Genomic DNA, 20,292 nt, shown 5'->3' with positions numbered 1-20,292 from the left:
AGATGAGCAAGGACCCTAGGCATCTTTCTTTTGGTGTTTTTTAGAGTCAGTAGAAATGCCTCTTCAGTGTCCTAAGTTTTCATAACTGTGACCTTAATTGCCTACCGTCTGTAAGCTGTTAGTGTCTTAACAACCGTTCAACTGGTGCATGTTCATTAATTCTTTATGGTTCATTGAACAAGCATGGGAAACAGTGCTTAAACCCTTTACAATGAAGATCTGTGAAGTTATTTGGATTTTTACAAATTATCTTTGAAAGACAGGGTCCTGAAAAGAGGACGTTTATTTTTTTGCTGAGTTTCTATACAAATTATTTGCTAAAATATAGATTTTGGCCTTTACTACTAAAGCCCATAGAAACGCATCTGATAACACATTAATAAATGGCAAAAAGGACAGTAAAAAAATGTATCATAAGAAACAATCTGGCCCTTCTTTGGAAACTGTGTTAACAAACCTTCAAACGAGCTTCAACGCCATACAACACTCCTTCCTTGGCCTCCAACTGCTCTTAAATGCTAGTAAAACAAAATGCATGCTCTTCAACCGATCGCTGCACGCACCCGACTAGCATCACTACTCTGGACAGTTCTGACTTAGAATATGCGGACAACTATAAATACCTAGGTGTCTGGCTAGACTGTAAACTCTCCTTCCAGACAGATCCACAGATGATGCTATCGCTATTGCACTCCACACTGCCCATTCTCACCTGTACAAAAGGAACACCTATATGAGAATGCTATTCATTGACTACAACTCAGTTTTCAACACCATGGTGCTCTCAAAGCTCATCACTAAGCTGAGGACCCTGGGACTAAACACCTCCCTCTGCTCCTGGATCCTGGACTTTCTGACGGGCCGCCACCAGGTGGTAAGGGTAGGTAACAGCACATCCGCCACGTTGATCCTCAACACGGGGGCCTCTCAGGTGTGTGTGCTCAGCCCCCTCCTGTACTCCCTGTTCCCTCATGACTGCATGGCCAGGCACGACTCCAACACCATCATTAAGTTTGCAGATGACACAACAGTGGTAGGCCTGATCACTGACATCGATGAGACAGCCTATAAGAAGGTCAGAGACCTGGTCGTGTGGTGCCAGGACAACAACCTTTCCTTCAACGTGATCAAGACAAAGGAGATGATTGTGGACTACAGGAAAAGGAGGACTGAGCACGCCCCATTCTCATTGATGGGGCTGTAGTGGAGCAGGTTGAGAACTTCAAGTTCCTTGGTGTCCACAATCATGGTCCAAACACACCAAGGCAGTCATGAAGAGGGCACGACAAAGCCTATTCCCCCTCAGGAGACTGAAAAGATTTGGGCATTAGTCCTCAGATCCTCAAAAAGTCATTCAGCTACACCATCGAGAGCTGACTGGTTGCATCACTGCCTGGTATGACAACTGCTCGGCCTCCGACCGCAAGGCACTACAGAGGGTAGTGAGTCCGGCCTAGTACATCACTGGAGCCAAGCTTCCTGCCATCCAGGACCTCTATACCAGGCAGTGTCAGAGGAAGGCCTTAAAAATTGTCAAACCCTCCAGCCACCCTAGTCATGGACTGTCCACTCTCCTATCTCACGGCAAGCAGTACCTGAGAGCCAACAGCTTCTACCCCCAAGCCATAAGACTCCTGAACAGCTAATCAAATGGCTACCCAGACTATTTGCATTGCCCCCCCCCTCCCCCTCTTTATGCTGCTGCTACTCTGTTTATTATCTATACATAGTCACGTTAACTCTACCTACATGTACATATTACCTCAATTACCTCAACTAACCGGTGCCACCGCACATTGACTCTGTACTGGCACCCCCTGTATATAGCCTCGCTATTGTTATTTTACTGCTGCTCTCTAATTATTTGTTTCTAGAATTTACATTTTTTTACTTATCTATTTTATACTTAACCCTTATTTTTCTTAAAACTGCATTGTTGGTTAAGGGCTTGTAGGTAAGCATTTCACTGTACAACACCTGTTGTATTCGGCACACGTGATTATTATGATTATTTTTTACCCATGGACATTTTACCACGTTGTGTGATGCTCTTTACCTCTGCTTTATCAATACAACAAAAACAATAACAATAGCCATGGGGCGGACAGTGGCACTGTTTCCCCTACTGCAGACTCCATCTTTAAAGATGGTGATTCATTTTCCAACGGGACAGAAGGAAAGACAGGGGGATTTCTCATTTGGGCAATAGTCCATCCTCTGTCTTCTTTCCTCCGTCTGCTCTCATCCGTGACCCAGAAACCGATAATTGGTTGAGGGGTCGAGGAGTGTGTCAATTCGTTAGTAGGTAAATGGAAGACGGTCCTTCCCTCCTCGATAGCTTCCTTTTGGTGAGGAAGCACAAGTATATCTTATCTGAGTCCTTCATGGAAGAGTTTTGAAATCTACCACACCACTTTTGAATGAGCTATTATTTTCTCGAAGGAGAAAAGCATGCCAACATTTTAAAACGATATGCTACTTATCCTTTTCTCTATAAAATGTCTTGCACAACTTTATACATTTGTTTTTATCACTTTATACATTTATTTGGGGTTTCCACCCTTAATGTCATTTGCCTGATAACACGTGTTATGTGTGGAAAATGAGTTTCTCATTTCATACAAGCACATTTTCATCCACGTTCACTCTCCTCGCCACAGCTCCTCGATTAACTTTGACGGAGCAGAGGATACAAAAGTTGAGCAAATCGAATCGAGAAAAGGCCAGTCTGTCTCCAAGTCTCTGCACCATCCATAGTCTGAGAAACAACCTTTACATGTGAGTTGAAATTGTAGCAGTTTGGATGAAGTATTTAGGTTATTTCTAAAGTGTGTCAATTGTGATAGGGGTTGAAGGTGATGTGCTTCAGGTCCACTAAATGAACAAGCAGTTCATCAGATCATCGACCTGTGTCTCACCTCATATCCCCAATGTCCTCAGGTTATTCTGAATTCCCTCACACATTAATCTTGGCCTCCTTGGCCTGTCCGTCATTTATTGGCAGTGAAACTGCACCAGATACAATATTCATCCTCACAATCCCCATTTTAATGCCATCATCTAGGTGTAAAAGCAATGTGTGTGTTAAAGAGTGTGTGTAAGAAAGATAAGAGGGAAAAAGAACAAGACAGACAGACAGACAGACAGACAGACAGACAGACAGACAGACAGACAGACAGAGTGAGAGAGCGACCCTGTCTGGCTTGGTTTGTGTACATAGGCAAGAAGAGTGATATCCAGGTCATACAGACACCAATGTTGAGACGAGGCCAAGGGACAGGTGTTAATGAGGAATCTTACAGGAATTCAAATCAAATAAAATTGTATTAGTCACATGCACCGAATACAACAGGTGTAGACCTTACCGCGAAATGCTTACTTACAAGCCGTTAACAAACAATGCAGTTCAAGAAATAGAGTTAAGAAAATATTTACTAAATAAACTAAAGTAAAAAATATAATAAAAAATAACACAATAAAATAACAATACTGAGGCTGTATACAGGGGGTACCGGTACCGGGTCAATGTGCGGGGGTACAAGTTAGTCAAGGTAATATGTACATATATGTAGGGGTAAAGTGACTATGCATAGATAATAAACAGCGAGTAGCAGCAGTGTAAAAACAAAAGGGGGGGGGGGGGGGGGGTGTCAATGCAAATAGTCTGGGTAGCCATTTGATTAGCTGTTCAGCAGTCTTATATCTTGGGGGTAGAAGCTGTTAAGAAGCCTTTTGGACAAAGACTTTATGCTCCGGTACCGCTTGCCGTGCGGTAGCAGAGAGAACAGTCTATGACTGGAGGGGCTGGAGTCTTTAGCAATTTTTAGGGCTTTCAGAAGACAAAAAGCAGATGCACCTCTGTCAAACATCTGCTTGCATCAGCGGATATTTATGGTAAACCTGAAGTAAGAAATGCTTAAATAACATTAACAAACCATTAGAAATGGATGGAAACATAAAGAGATTCATAGTATATTTCCACTGGGTATGCCTATCGCACAACCAGCATTACTTACATGTTGTTAAACGAGTTGCAATATAACTTGTAATATAAGGTATAATATAAGTTGCTTAAAGCCTACTGACATATTGAATCACTTCCACACAATAATGAGGTTCACTATAAGGTGCCTGGCATGTGGTTGGAGTTTCAGCACAGCTAAAGTTACACAATGCAAGATTAGGGCAATCTTCCAATGGGAGCCAGCAGCTGTTCAACGTGATGATTCTGGAGCTCACCCAAAATGGTCATCTGAGTGCCTTTCTCTCAGACAGCAGAGAGGAAAGGATTAGGTAAGACATCAAAAGGCTTAATTTATTAGGATGATATTGATTACACAAACCTCTTGCAAAATGCTAAACATAATCTGTAGCATATCAGAAATCCCAGACCTAGGGCAACATCACTAATATGTTGGTAGGACATTGTTAATGTGAAAGGCAAACTGTCTACCTAGGGAGACGAATCAATGGCATCAATTATGCAATGCAATCAGGACATGTAGATAATTTACACCCACTGACATGGGTTGACCAGGTGGAGGCGCTTCGCAGCTTTTAATATGTTCAGTCTTCATTACATGAAATTGATATTGAAAATACAAAAAAAACGTGTAAATAGTAACAACCAAAGCATAGCAAGTTATTAAAAGCCATAGTATGTTTATTTGTTGTCACTTGTCTCCAATGTGGTTGTTCTGTCCAAGCAGCCTGTGTCAACTTCACAATTATTGCACGCGCAACGGCTTCCGCTCCATCATTTTACTGTTTGACAGCTACACACCACGTTTGTCATGACATTCACACTTCAGCTGCACATATTCCGGGAAGACGCGCTCCCGAAGAACAAAACACACACACACCCTTTGTCAATGCGGCTCCTTGTCGCTGGAAATTGATCAGTAGAAGTACTGCTGTAGCCTATCATTAGCCAACGGTGACATTCACTAAGCTGCGCGCTCAGACTGGCAGGTTGCTGTACTAGCACTATGGAGGACAATCCCAAGGATGATAGCGCCACGAAGGGACAGGAATCGATTTCCTACCAACGAAGGATGTGGAAGAATTTCCAAGACAAAACCAAACCGTTTTTGAGCCCCAAATTGGGCTCTGGGCGTCGCAGTCCTGACAGTAAAAAGGAGACCGGGTTATGGATGTTTAAAAGGAAAAAGAAAGAGCTAGACCGTTTATTTTCGTCCTCACAGCCCAATCTCTGCTGCTCTACCCCGGCGCCTTTCCTGGGTGACCAGTCCCTCGGCGGTACAGCGCCTGGGAGCAGCAGCACCGGGCAACCTCTGCATCAGCTACTGGGGGCCGATAGAGCGTCCACGAGCAAGCCAGAGCTAACGGGACATGACAGCCCGAAACTCATTGTCTCCCATTTAATCCTGTCACATCAGAAGAGCTCCTCTCTCGGCTCTACATGCTTCGAGAAGCTGGTAGTAGAATCTTCGGTCGTTGGAGAGGAGGAACAGTTGCGCAAAAACGCCAGTGATTCCGTGAGTAGGCTAACATGAATATAAACACATCTCCAAAAGCGACCTTCAGGATATTTGTGAATAAATATTAATTTACATTTTAATAAAATGGAAAAGGCAGTTAAAGTGTCAGTTTATGGATAATCACCATTGTTATTGTGCAATTTGAACTCAGCTTAAACACAATATACATGCTCCAAACATAGGTGGTTATTGTAGGCTAACAGCAGTGGAGCCTCCTCAGAGGAGGAAGGGATCACATCCTACTCAGTGAATTTCATAACTTTTTTCATGTTTCATAATTTGTATAATTTGCAGATAAAACTATACAAAATATATTCACGTCACCAAATAACTGATTTAAAAACACTGTTTTGCAATGAAGGTCTACAGTAGACTCAACAGCACTCTCTGGGGTAGCACCTCGGTGTAGCTGGAGCTGTCCCCATCTGGGTACACGGACTTCAATTCAAAATCTAGAAGGTTCATGGTTCTCACCCCCTTCCATAGACTTGCACAGTAATATGATGACTTCCGGAGGACGTCCTTCAACCTATCAGAGCTTTTGCAGCATGAACTGACATGTTGTCCACCCAATCAAAGAATCTGATAATGAATCTAGTACTCAAAGCATAAACTTAAGCTAACTAGTTAGCTAGCTAGTATTGCAGTGCATGAAATGTGGTGAGTAGTTGACTCAAAAAGAGAGACCGCTGTGGCTTGGAAAGGTTTTTCTGCCTGGTCAAAGACAGCTGTTGACAGCAAAAAGAAAAGATGAGAGGAGGAGAGCGCGTAGATGCAAGTGGGACTTATACAACAAGCAAAGTGATCATGCTGTGCTATGAAAGTGAACTGTGTGTGCCGGTGGTGATCAGCAGTGTATTCATTCTGCCGATTCTGTTGAAAAACGTTCCTTAAACAGAAGCAAACAGAACGAAACTGGGATAAATCTACCCGAATTTGTCCAATAGAAACACTTGTTTGCAACTGTTGGATTAATAATTACACCCTAGATCAGCTAGATGCAGGCAAGAGTGTGCAAGATGGCATTGAATGTGCCACAGCCTTTCACCATGATCATTCCAATTTGTCTTTTGACCTGAGCCCCTGTTATAAACTTTCATTCGTAGACTAGGTTGTAGCAACATCATGATGTGTATGTGACATTTTTGAGTATCATGTGGTAGCCCCAACCTATCGCAGTTACATTGTGCTGGGTGAATGGAATCTGAATGACAGTCATCCAATATGCTGTAACATAATTAAGGCATAGCTTAAGGCTGACAGGAATGCCCACATGCAGGAATGCCCTGAATTGTGGGCCTCAATGTCACCCTTTTCAGAGTTGCGGATTGGGCAGGGGACCTTTGAGCAATGTTTTATTTGAACAGGGCTGGACTAAAGTTGGGGAAAGCTGAACGAGTGACCAATTAAAGCTCACCAAAGCTTCCAACCTCTTCTGGATTGTCTGACAATGGCTGTTGATACTTATCACTATCTAGCTTGCTTGTTAGCACCCACATCAGGGTGAGGCTAGCTGGCTAGGGGACTGCCGGTTGCATAGTGTGATGGCCGAGATCCTTTGAACACGTTAATTCGGATAGCCATGCTAGCGTTGCCCTCATGTCGGTGCTAGCAAGCAGGCTAGGTAGTGCTAGGTATCAACAGCCAATCCAGTAGGTGCAGAAAACTATAGAGAGCTTCGATTGGTCAATTGCAATGCGATATTGTGAGGTATGCGACAAAAGTTCAGCTTTCCCCAACTTAAGTTCTGGTCAAGCTCCCAATGGTCCCCGCCCTCTTCGCTTCCCCAAAAAACGACTCCGTAAAAGAGGGAAACGAGGTGGTCTTCTGGTCAGACTCCGGAGACGGGCACATCGTGCACCACTCCCTAGCATTCTTCTCGCCAATGTCCAGTCTCTTGACAACAAGGTTGATGAAATCCGAGCAAGCGTAGCATTCCAGAGGGACATCAGAGACTGTAACGTTCTTTGCTTCACGGAAACATGGCTCACTGGAGAGACGCTATCGGAGGCGGTGCAGCCAGCGGGTTTCTCCACGCATCGCGCCGACAGAAACAAACATCTTTCTGGTAAGAAGAGTGGCGGGGGCGTATGCCTTATGGCTAACGAGACGTGGTGTGATCACAGAAACATACAGGAACTCAAATCCTTCTGTTCACCTGATTTAGAATTCCCCACAATCAAATGTCGACCGCATTATCTACCAAGAGAATTCTCTTCGATTATAATCACAGCCGTATATATTCCCCCCCAATGCAGACACATCGATGGCTCTGAACTAACTTTATTTGACTCTTAGCAAACTGGAATCCATACATCCTGAGGCTGCATTCATTCTAGCTGGCGATTTTAACAAGGCTAATCTGAAAACAAGACTCCCTAAATTGTATCAACATATCGTTTGCGCAACCAGGGCTGGAAAAACCTTGGATCATTGTTATTCTAACTTCCGCAACGCATATAAGGCCCTGCCCCGCCCTCCTTTCGGAAAAGCTGACCACGACTCCATTTTGCTGATCCCCGCCTACAGACAGAAACTAAAACAAGAAGCTCCCACGCTGAGGTCTGTCCAACGCTGGTCCGACCAAGCTGATTCCACACTCCAAGACTGCTTCCATCACGTGGACTGGGATATGTTTCGTATTGCGTCAGATAACAACATTGACGAATACGCTGATTCGGTGTGCGAGTTCATTAGAACGTGCGTTGAAGATGTCGTTCCCATAGCAACGATTAAAACATTCCCTAACCAGAAACCGTGGATTGATGGCAGCATTCGCGTGAAACTGAAAGCGCGAACCACTGCTTTTAATCAGGGCAAGGTGACTGGTAACATGACCGAATACAAACAGTGCAGCTATTCCCTCCGCAAGGCTATCAAGCAAGCTAAGCGTCAGTATAGAGACAAAGTAGAATCTCAATTCAACGGCTCAGACACGAGGTATGTGGCAGGGTCTACAGTCAATCACGGACTACAAGAAGAAAACCAGCCCAGTCACGGACCAGGATGTCTTGCTCCCAGGCAGACTAAATAACTTTTTTGCCCGCTTTGAGAACAATACAGTGCCACTGACACGGCACGCAACGAAAACATGCGGACTCTCCTTCACTGTAGCCGAGGTGAGTAAAACATTTAAACGTGTTAACCCTCGCAAGGCTGCAGGCCCAGACGGCATCCCCAGCCGCGCCCTCAGAGCATGCGCAGACCAGCTGGCCGGTGTGTTTACGGACATATTCAATCAATCCCTATACCAGTCTGCTGTTCCCACATGCTTCAAGAGGGCCACCATTGTTCCTGTTCCCAAGAAAGCTAAGGTAACTGAGCTAAACGACTACCGCCCCGTAGCACTCACTTCCGTCATCATGAAGTGTTTTGAGAGACTAGTCAAGGACCATATCACCTCCACCCTACCTGACACCCTAGACCCACTCCAATTTGCTTACCGCCCAAATAGGTCCACAGACGATGCAATCTCAACCAGACTGCACACTGCCCTAACCCATCTGGACAAGAGGAATACCTATGTGAGAATGCTGTTCATCGACTACAGCTCAGCATTCAACACCATAGTACCCTCCAAGCTCGTCATCAAGCTCGAGACCCTGGGTCTCGACCCCGCCCTGTGCAACTGGGTACTGGACTTCCTGACGGGCCGCCCCCAGGTGGTGAGGGTAGGCAACAACATCTCCACCCCGCTGATCCTCAACACTGGGGCCCCACAAGGGTGTGTTCTGAGCCCTCTCCTGTACTCCCTGTTCACCCACGACTGCGTGGCCACGCACGCCTCCAACTCAATCATCAAGTTTGCGGACGACACAACAGTGGTAGGCTTGATTACCAACAACGACGAGACGGCCTACAGGGAGGAGGTGAGGAACCTCGGAGTGTGGTATCAGGAAAATAACCTCACACTCAACGTCAACAAAACTAAGGAGATGATTGTGGACTTCAGGAAACAGCACAGGGAACACCCCCCTATCCACATCGATGGAACAGTAGTGGAGAGGGTAGTAAGTTTTAAGTTCCTCGGCATACACATCACAGACAAACTGAATTGGTCCACTCACACAGACAGCATCGTGAAGAAGGCGCAGCAGCGCCTCTTCAACCTCAGGAGGCTGAAGAAATTCGGCTTGTCACCAAAAGCACTCACAAACTTCTACAGATGCACAATCGAGAGCATCCTGGCGGGCTGTATCACCGCCTGGTACGGCAACTGCTCCACCCACAACCGTAAGGCTCTCCAGAGGGTAGTGAGGTCTGCACAACGCATCACCGGGGGCAAACTACCTGCCCTCCAGGACACCTACACCACCCGATGTTACAGGAAGGCCATAAAGATCATCAAGGACAACAACCACCCGAGCCACTGCCTGTTCACCCCGCTATCATCCACAAGGCAAGGTCAGTACAGGTGCATCAAAGCTGGGACCGAGAGACTGAAAAACAGCTTCTATCTCAAGGCCATCAGACTGTTAAACAGCCACCACTAACATTGAGTGGCTGCTGCCAACACACTGACTCAACTCCAGCCACTTTAATAATGGGAATTGATGGGAAATGATGTAAAATATATCACTAGCCACTTTAAACAATGTTACCTAATATAATGTTTACATACCCTACATTATTCATCTCATATGTATACGTATATACTGTACTCTATATCATCTACTGCATCCTTATGTAATACATGTATCACTAGCCACTTTAACTATTCCACTTTGTTTACATACTCATCTCATATGTATATACTGTACTCGATACCATCTACTGTATCTTGCCTATGCTGCTCTGTACCATCACTCATCCATATATCTTTATGTACATATTCTTTATCCCCTTACACTGTGTACAAGACAGTAGTTTTGGAATTGTTAGTTAGATTACTTGTTGGTTATTACTGCATTGTCGGAACTAGAAGCACAAGCATTTTGCTACACTCGCATTAACATCTGCTAACCATGTGTATGTGACAAATAAAATTTGATTTGATTTGATTCCCTTCAATGAAAATGAATGGGGCTCCATTGTTTCATCGCCCCCAATTCGTTCAAAGGATCTCTACCGTAAACGGCCGGTAAGGACAGGTAGACTAAATGCAAGTTTCAGTGACGTGATGCACAACCAGTCAGGTAACTTGCTTTGATGTCAGCGCCATCATGGGAGGCCTATTGTCCACTCTCAATTTTGTGGCTGTGAATGTTAGGCTACTTGTGGCAAAACATGAATTGCCTTTAATTCCCATCTCATTACTACACTTCCACAAAATCTAATGGGGAAACAAAGCTCATCTTGGGAGGGTCCTATGCCTACATTTTATAGGAACTTTTTGAACCCTGCTGTAGACGAGGTCCATTCAGCCAAGAGTAGACTCCCACCTCTCCGCAGTGTTTCTGGCTTTAGCCTCTACAGAACAGTAGACTTGTTGTATACAACTCAGTCTGACATCCAGGTGCTTGTGTAAGCGATTTGGCACACATACTAACTGAAGTGCACTTTTCCCCTGTGCCAAGGACCTCTTATCCATTTAATCTTTGAGACACACTGCATTCAGGTGACAGGGTGAAGGGTACTTCAAGAAAAAGGATCTGAATTTACATTTTAGTCATTTAGTAGACACTCTTATCCATAGCGACTTACAGCCCTTCTACATCAGCCATTGAGGAAATGCTTCCTTTGAAGCTTCAAAGTTGCAAAGGAATGGAGGGGGTTTTGCCTGGGCACTGTGCCCAGGCCAATTATTTTTTAAAATTTGTTTTATTTAAAATGTATTTAAATAGGCAGGTCAGTTAAGAACTAATTATTATTTACAATGACAGCTTACCCCGGCCAAACCCAGACGACGCTGGGCCAATTGTGCAACGCCCTATGGGACTCCCAATCACAGCCGGATGTGATGCAGCCTGGATTCGAACCAGGGACTACAGTGACACCTCTTGTACTGAGATGCAGTGCCTTAATGAGGACACATTGGTGACAAAAAAAGGGCCTCCAAGAAAATAAATGATACCATACAGCCGAAAAAATGGATTGATAATTGCTTTCCATAAATGTACATATATTTAATATTCTTATAATCGTAGTGTGGTACTGTCATTAATCACCCATGGACTATTTCATAATAAGACTGTTCCACCCTGACTGAGTTGCATTGCAATGCTTCATGCGATATGATTGTAAACATGACTTTCATTGAAATTAAGCTGCTACAATGAGGCGCTTTCAGAGCAGGGGCAGAGAAAAGAAAATTAAAGAAAGATTTAATTTAAACAGAAAAATTACATAAATTAACACATTTCTTTCGTAGAAATACAGGTGCTGCTGATAATACTGCCATCGTCGTCGAGGCAGAGGACATATGTGTAGTCCATGTCTGCTTAGATGGCGCTGCAGCAGAAGGCAGCCGCCGTCTTAGGGGCTGATGACAAATTCTGCTATTTTGTGTTTTTTTACACTTATCGTAACTTTTTTTATACATAAGGCGTCATTTTCTATGCTCGGACTGGGCCGTATGCTCGGACACGCCTACCCGTGACGTTTTCCCCCTTTTTTCTCGTGACGATTTAAACCCCCCTGGAAAAAAAGTAGGTATCATATTCAAGAGTACCAATACAACATTTCACGATACGTGCATATTTAGTGATATAAAGACGGCCTCACTTCTACATGTGATCAAATGTACAGTTAAAGCTCTTAAAATAGTAACTCGCGACGACAGGCTCTTACCAGCTCCTCACTCGTCATAGTCATCACATCGAAAATCTCTCTCCGTTTAGGTCATGAAGGCAAGTATTTGTTTATTTAGTTGCCATGACACCCATACCTATGAAAGCCAACTAGGATCAAAATGAAGAAATTAGGTTTCCTGCTGGGGGACGGAGCTCCGTTGGCGAAATGAGAAAATGCGTTTTTCAGTTGGCAGATTTGGAATCAAATGCAGACATTGCGATGCGATTCAAGATCAATAAATGGATTCAAGATCAATAAATGTTGTTGACATATTAAACCAATATAAATTAAATGCATTACTTTGATCGATGCATTGCAAATTATTTCCATTTGATTTGATTGATTCTGTCTTGTTTAAATGCCATTCATGGTGCACTAGACACATTTTACCTTTAAAGATGACCAGTAGATGACAATATTTCCCTGATATGAGAAGCTGACACCCCCAGCAGGTCAGTGCAATTCACCATTTTATCCAGGAACACGTTTCAATAATTAAACAGAAAGAAAACTAGAGACCGCTGCAAGTGGCCGAGTTCGATAACCATTTGCGTTTGTGGCCAATGTGTCAAATATGTTATGTAAGAAAATCCAAACAACAGAAAAAATTGGCAGTTGGCACAGTGTTATAGGACACCTTCACCTAAACAATCAGGTAGGTATGCAGTGGGTGGGCAGTGAAGATTTTGTTTAAATAGCATCCGAGAATAGCCAATGTTGCATTAATGTCTCTGCCACCATTTCCTATGACCGAAAATAGCTTCTGGACGTCAGTGATCACTAATCTCGATTTGGTTGAAAATGTCAAGGAGTCGGCAGCTCTGGACTTTCTGCGCACTCCAGATCAGGCCCTATTCCCTGGGACTCGAAATAGGAACCAGCGGAAAAAGAGAAGCATGCGAGGCGGCATCCTGACGAGACCACGTCGGCAAGAAAATAGACTGTCATTGTCCTATGTTCTTTTTGTTTTCTGTATTTTACCCCCTTTTTCTCCCAATTTCAATTACGATCTTGTCTCATCGCTGCAATTCCCCAATGGGCTCCGGAGATGCGAAGGTCGAGTCAACACCCGCCCGCCTAACCCAGCTGATGGCTGAAGTCAGCCTGCGGGTGCCCGGCCCTTCACAAGGAGTCGCTAGAGTGCAATGAAACAAGAAACCCCCCCCCCCCCCCCCCCCCCCCCGGCCAAACCATCCCCTAACCCGGACGACACTGGGCCAATTGTGCGCCGCCCTATGGGACTCCCTGTCACGGCCGGTTGTTTTGTATTCGTATTTATTATGAATCCCCATTGCCAAAGCAGCAGCTACTCTTCCTAGGGTCCAGCAAAATTAAGGCAGTTTATACAATTTTAAAAATATTACAATACATTCACAGATTTCACAACACACTATGTGCCCTCAGGCCCCTACTCTACCACTACCACATATCTACAGTACTAAATCCATGTGTATGTATAGTGCGTATGTTATCGTGTGTGTTTGTGTCAATGTTTATGCTGCTTCACAGTCCCCGCTGTTCCATAAGGTGTTTTTTTTAATCTATTTTTAAATCTAATTGTACTGGTTTTGTCAGTTACTTGATGTGGAATAGAGTTCCATGTTGTCATGGCTCTATGTAGTACTGTGTGCCTCCCATAGTCTGTTCTGGACTTGGGGACTGTGAAGAGACCTCTTGTGGCATGTCTTGTGGCGTATGCATGGGTGTCCGAGCTGTGTGCCAGTAGTTTAGACAGACAGCTCGGTGCATTCAACATGTCAATAGCTCTCATAAATAAAATATGTGATGAGGTCAATCTCTCCTCCACTTTGAGCCAGGAGAGATTGACATGCATAATATTAATATTAGCTCTCTGTGTACATCCAAGGGCCAGCTGTGTGGCTCTGTTCTGAGCCATTTGCAATTTTCCCAAGTCCTTATTTGTGGCACCTGACCAGACGACTGAACAGTAGTCAAGGTGCGACAAAACTAGGGCCTGTAGGACCTGCCTTGATAGTGTTAAGGCAGAGCATCGCTTTATTATAGACAGACTTCTCCCCATCTTAGCTACTACTGCATCAATATGTTTTGACCATGACAGTTTACAATCTAGGGTTACTCCAAGCAGATTAGTCATCTCAACGTGCTCAATTTCCACATGATTTATTACAAGATTTAATTGAGGTTTAGTGAGTGTTTTGTTCCAAATACAATGCATTTAGTTTTAGAAATATTTAGGGCTAACTTATTCATTGCCACCCACTCTGAAACTAACTGCTGCTCTTTGAGTGTTGCAATCATTTCAGTTGCTAATGTGTATAGTGTTTAGTCATCCGCATACATAGGCACTCTAGCTCTACTCAAAGTCAGTGACATGTCGTTAGTAAAAATTTAAAAAAGCAAGGGGCCTAAACAGAGACCGTGGGGAATTCCTGATTCTAACTGGATTATATTTGAGAGGCTTCCATTAAAGAACACCTGCTGTTCTTTTTTAGACAAGTAACTCTTTATCCACATTATGGCAGGGGGTGTAAAGCTATAACACATACATTTTTTCAGCAGCAGACTATGATTGATAATGTCAAAAGCTGCACTGAAGTCTAAGACAGCCCCCACAATAATTTTTTCAATTTCTCTCAGCCAATCATCAGTCGTTTGTGTAAGTGCTGTGCTTGATGAGTGTCCTTCCCTATAAGCATGCTGAAATTCTGTTCTCAATTTGTTTACTGTGAAATAGCATTGTATCTGGTCAAACACAATTTTATCCAGAAGTTTACTAAGGGTTGGTAACAGGCTGATTGGTTGGCTATTTGAGCCAGTAAAGGGGGCTTTACTATTCTTGGGTAGAGGAATGACTTTAGCTTCCCTCCAGGTGTCAAGTGTCAGTGTGCAGCGGGTAGGACGGAGTCAGGCGCAGGACACAGAACTGAGTAAAAACGTATTTTACGCGAATAAATCACAAACTAATTCCATACAGGAAAATATTCCAGCTCGACACAAAAGAGCGACCACTTAACAAAGAACAAACGCGTACAAAACCATGTGGGAACCAGAGGGTTAAATAGGGAATAAATATTAACGTAATGGAAACCAGGTGTGTACAATCAAGACAAAACAAATGGAAAACTTTGATCAGTGGCAGCTAGAAAGCCGGTGACGTCGACCGCCGAACGCCGCCCAAACAAGGAGAGGCACCAACTTCGGTGGAAGTCGTGACAGTACCCCCCCCTTGATGCGCAGCTCCAGCAGCACGCCGACGACGAGGCGCCCCTCACCCGACGTCTTGAGTCCATGATGGCTCGCACAGTATACGCCGGGGCCCCCTCGATGTCCATAGGGGGTGGAGGAACCTCCCGCACCTCAGACTGCTGGAGCGGACAAGCCACCACCGGCCTGAGGAGAGACACATGGAACGAGGGGTTAATACGGTAATTAGGAGGGAGTTGTAACCTATAACAAACCTCGTTCAATCTCCTCAGGACTTTAAATGGCCCCACAAACTGCGAACCCAGCTTCCGGCAGGGCAGGAGAAGGGGTAGGTTTCGGGTCGAAAGCCAGACCCGTTTCCCCGGTGCATACACCAGGACCTCACTGCGGTGGCGGTCGGCACTCGCCTTCTGCCACCTGATGGCCCATTGTAGACGCACATGAGCAGCGTCCCATGTCGCCTCTGAGTGCCGAAACCATTCATCCACCGCAGGAGCCTCGATCTGGCTCTGATGCCACGGTGCCACGACCGGCTGATAACCCAGCACACACTGAAAAGGGGATAGGTTAGTAGAATGGCAAAGGGAGATTTGGGCCATCTCCGCCCAAGGGATAAAAAGCGACCACTCCCCCGGCCGGACCTGGCAATATGACCGCAGAAGCCTACCCACATCCTGGTTGACTCTCTCCACCTGCCCATTACTCTCGGGGTGAACACCTGAGGTGAGGCTGACCGAGACCCCCAGGCGTTCCATTAACGCCCTCCAGACGTGAATTGGGGACCCCAATCAGAAACTATATCTTCAGGCACCCCATAGTGCCGGAATACGTGGGTGAACAGGGCCTCGGCAGTCTATAGAGCCATAGGGAGACCGGGAAAAGGAAGGAGATGGCAGGACTTAGAAAACCGATCCAAAACGACCAAGATCGTGGTATTACCCCATGACGGGGGAAGATTCGTCACAAAATCCACCGAAAGGTGTGACCATGGTCGTTGTGGAACGGGAAGGGGCTGTAATTTCCCTCTGGGCAGGTGTCTAGGTGCCTTGCACTGTGCGCACACCGAGCAGGAGGAAACATAAACCCTCACATCCTTAGCTAATGTGGGCCACCAGTATTTTCCAGCAAGACAGCGCACTGTCTGACCGATGACAGGATGACCAGAGGAGGGTGACGCGTGGGCCCAACAGATCAAGTGTTCGTGGACATCAAACGGAACGTACAGACGCCCAACTGGACACTGTGTGGGAGTGGGCTCTGCACGTGACTCCCGCTCGATGTCCGCATCCACCTCCCATACCACCGGTGCCTCCAGGCAAGAAGCTGGAATTATGGGAGTGGGATCCGTGGACCGCTCCTCCGAGTCATACATCCGGGACAGTGCATCTGCCTTCATGTTTTGGGAACCTGGTCTGTAGGATAGAGTGAAAACAAAGCGGGTGAAAAACATGGCCCACCTCGCCTGGCGAGGGTTCAGTCTCCTAGCTGCCCGAATGGGGCGGCAGGGTAGCCTAGTGGTTAGAGCGTTGGACTAGTAACCAGAAGGTTGCAAGTTCAAATCCCCGAGCTGACAAGTTACAAATCTGTCGTTCTGCCCCCGAACAGGCAGTTAACCCACTGTTCCTAGGCTGTCATTGAAAATAAGAATTTGTTCTTAACTGACTTGCCTAGTTAAATAAAGGTAAAATAAATGTACTCCAGATTTCGGTGGTCAGTCCAAATGAGGAAAGGGTGTTTAGCCCCCTCAAGCCAATGTCTCCATGCCTTCAAAGCCCTGACAACAGCCAACAGCTCCCGGTACCCCACATCATAGTTTCACCTCTTCGAAAAGGAAGCGAAGGGGCGGAGCCTTAGTGGAGTAGCCGAGCGCTGAGATAGCACAGCCCCTATGCCAGCCCCAGCCTCAGACGCATCCACCTCAACTATAAATGCAAACTTCAGTTGACTAAAAGCCCTGTCCCCGGAGGAGTGGTAATGTGAGCAGCTACCTGACCGAAACCCCTCCGGTAGCAGTTGGCAAACACTAAGAACCGCTGCACCTCCTTTACCGTGGTTGGAGTCGGCCAATTACGCACGGCTGAAATGCGGTCATTCTCCATCTCTACCCCTGACTCGGAAAAGCGGTACCCTAGGAAGGAGACGGACTGTTGGAAGAACAGACATTTCTCAGCCTTGACTTACAGGTCATGCTCCAACAGTCGACCAAGCACCTTGCGCACCAGAGACACATGCTCGGCGCGTGTAGCGGAGTATATTAGAATGTCATCTATATACACCACTACACCCAGCCCGTGCAGGTCTCTGAAAATCAAATTTACAAAGGATTGGAAGACTGATGGAGCATTCATTAACTCGTACGACATGACGAGATACTCATAATGCCCAGAAGTGGTGCTAAATGCTGTCTTCCACTCATCCCCCCTTGATACGCACCAGGTTGTAAGCGCTCCTGAGGTCCAATTTTGTGAAGAAGCGCGCCCCGTGCAATGACTCTGTCATACTGGCTATGAGAGGTAGTGGGTAACTGTATTTTACAGTGATCTGATTTAAACCTCGATAGTCAATACACGGGCGCAAACCTCCATCCTTCTTCAAAAAAAATAAGAAACGCGAGGAGACAAGTGAAATGGAAGGCCGATGACAAACAATAACGCACAAAATAGAGAGGGAAGCCAGAGGGTTAAATAAGGAACATTAATTAATGGGATAGAAACCAGGTGTGTATAATAAAGACAAAACAAAACGAAAATGAAACATGGATCGGTGGTGACTAGAAAGCCGTCGATCGCTGAACGAACGAGGAGAGGGACCAAGTTCGTCCGAAGTCGTGACATATGGCAAGTCGGATAAGATCAAATTGTATAGTAAACATATAAACAGCAACATTCACACATGACAGATACAAATGCTTACACAGTATATACAAGATAAGTGTCTATTAGAGCCGTACTATACAAGATAAACACAAATCACACCAAAAAAGACTATTTTAAAGCTGTACTGATGCCGGTACAAAACTGTTAATGGCTTTCTTGATTTTAAGAGGTATAACCCTAACCCTAAACTGTGAATTTCTTCTAAAACACAAAAAGCAACATGTGATAACATGAAACTACACATGTGAAAACGTGATCACATGTGAAGTGTTCCAAAAACATGTTTTCACATGGTTTCACAAGTGAAACTTCATGTAATGTGATTTTCCACATGTGAAATAATGTGTTTGTTTTTTTGTAAGGGAAAGACCAGAGTCTGCATCATAATGGCGGTATTACATATTGGTGGTTCAGTCTGGGCTAGTTTAAAAAAATGATTATTCCTTTACCCCTCTTGCATGTCTCAGAGTTTATTTTGGTTTCTCCCTACAATTTTACCACTGACCTGCACAACTCTCTAGGGTATTCTGACTTGCCCATATGAGGGAGCTGAACCAGGACACTAAACTAAATGTTATGACAGGCTCAATAAAACATTCAAATAAAAAGTAAACTCCACGAACCCCGCTGGCTTGCCAACTTCAACATGCCATCAACCAGCTTCCTCCATTCCTGAAGAGGTTGGCTTTCTTAAGCATCCTCATCAATACCTACTCAAACCCCGCTGGCTTGCCAACTTCAACATGCCATCAACCAGCTTCCTCCATTCCTGAAGAGGTTGGCTTTCTTAAGCATCCTCATCAATACCTACTCAAACCCCGCTGGCTTGCCAACTTCAACATGCCATCAACCAGCTTCCTCCATTCCTGAAGAGGTTGGCTTTCTTAAGCATCCTCATCAATACCTACTCAAACCCCGCTGGCTTGCCAACTTCAACATGCCATCAACCAGCTTCCTCCATTCCTGAAGAGGTTGGCTTTCTTAAGCATCCTCATCAATACCTACTCAAACCCCGCTGGCTTGCCAACTTCAACATGCCATCAACCAGCTTCCTCCATTCCTGAAGAGGTTGGCTTTCTTAAGCATCCTCATCAATACCTACCCAAACCCCGCTGCCTTGCCAACTTCAAATCTGGTTTCAGCTACATGGAACTCTCTCTCCATAGTTATTATACTTAAAATAAATTCAACATATTGACCCATCCAACCCACACCCATCTATAGAGAGGAAAGAAGTAACTTTGTTTTACACTTGAGTTTTTTACAGCTATTTTGTTACATACAGTATACACTGAGTATAACACACATTTGGAACACCTTCCTAATATTGAGTTGCACCCCACCCTTTGCCCTCAGAACAGGCTCAATTCGTTGGGCATGGACTCTAAAAGGTGTCGAAAGTGTTCCACAGGGAAGCTGGCCCATGTTGACTACAATGCTTCCCACAGTTGTATCAAGTTGGGTGGATGTCTTTTGGGTTGTGGACCACACATGGGAAACTGTTGAGCGTGGAAAAACCCGTAGCGTTGCAGTTCTTGACACAAACCGGTGCGCCTGGCATCTACTACCATACCTTGTTCAAAGGCACTTAATTCCGAATGGCACACATACACAATCCATATCTCAATTGTCTCAAGGCTTAGTTTTCCTTCTTTAACCTGTCTCTTCCCCTTCATCTACACTGCTTGAAGTGGATTTAACAGGTGACATCAATAAGGGATCATAACTTCCACTGGAGTCACCTGGTCAGTCTGGCATGGAAAGAGCAGGTGTACTTTGTTTTGTCTGCTTAGTGTACATTGTTCATATATTTTACAGACATAGTATTTTTATATACAGTATTAAATGACATAAATATAGTTTGATATAAACAACACACATTAAAAGGTACTCATGTATACAGGTACATGATGTATGGTGTTTTCGATCATAACTGTTAGAGATCATGAGATTTTAATCCCAGCCCTCAGTTACTCTGTCCATTCCACCTATCTCAG

The 20,292-nt window shown here is 44.9% G+C and overlaps 1 protein-coding gene across 1 annotated transcript in view; it reads left to right on the top strand.

Annotated features, from left to right (window-relative positions):
* The first annotated feature begins 4,988 nt into the window (after positions 1–4,988).
* LOC139410650 (multiple C2 and transmembrane domain-containing protein 1-like) overlaps positions 4,989–20,292 on the top strand; it is a 272,821-nt gene continuing 257,517 nt past the window's right edge. The window contains exon 1 of the mRNA XM_071156008.1: positions 4,989–5,498. Within this exon, the coding sequence (XP_071012109.1) occupies positions 4,989–5,498 (510 nt within the window). The remainder of the gene's footprint in view (positions 5,499–20,292) is intronic.

The sequence above is a fragment of the Oncorhynchus clarkii genome, chromosome 6 (assembly GCF_045791955.1).
Source record: "Oncorhynchus clarkii lewisi isolate Uvic-CL-2024 chromosome 6, UVic_Ocla_1.0, whole genome shotgun sequence".
In the NCBI taxonomy this organism is placed as follows: Eukaryota; Metazoa; Chordata; class Actinopteri; order Salmoniformes; family Salmonidae; genus Oncorhynchus; species Oncorhynchus clarkii.
This window is presented reverse-complemented; position numbering and strand designations above follow the sequence as displayed.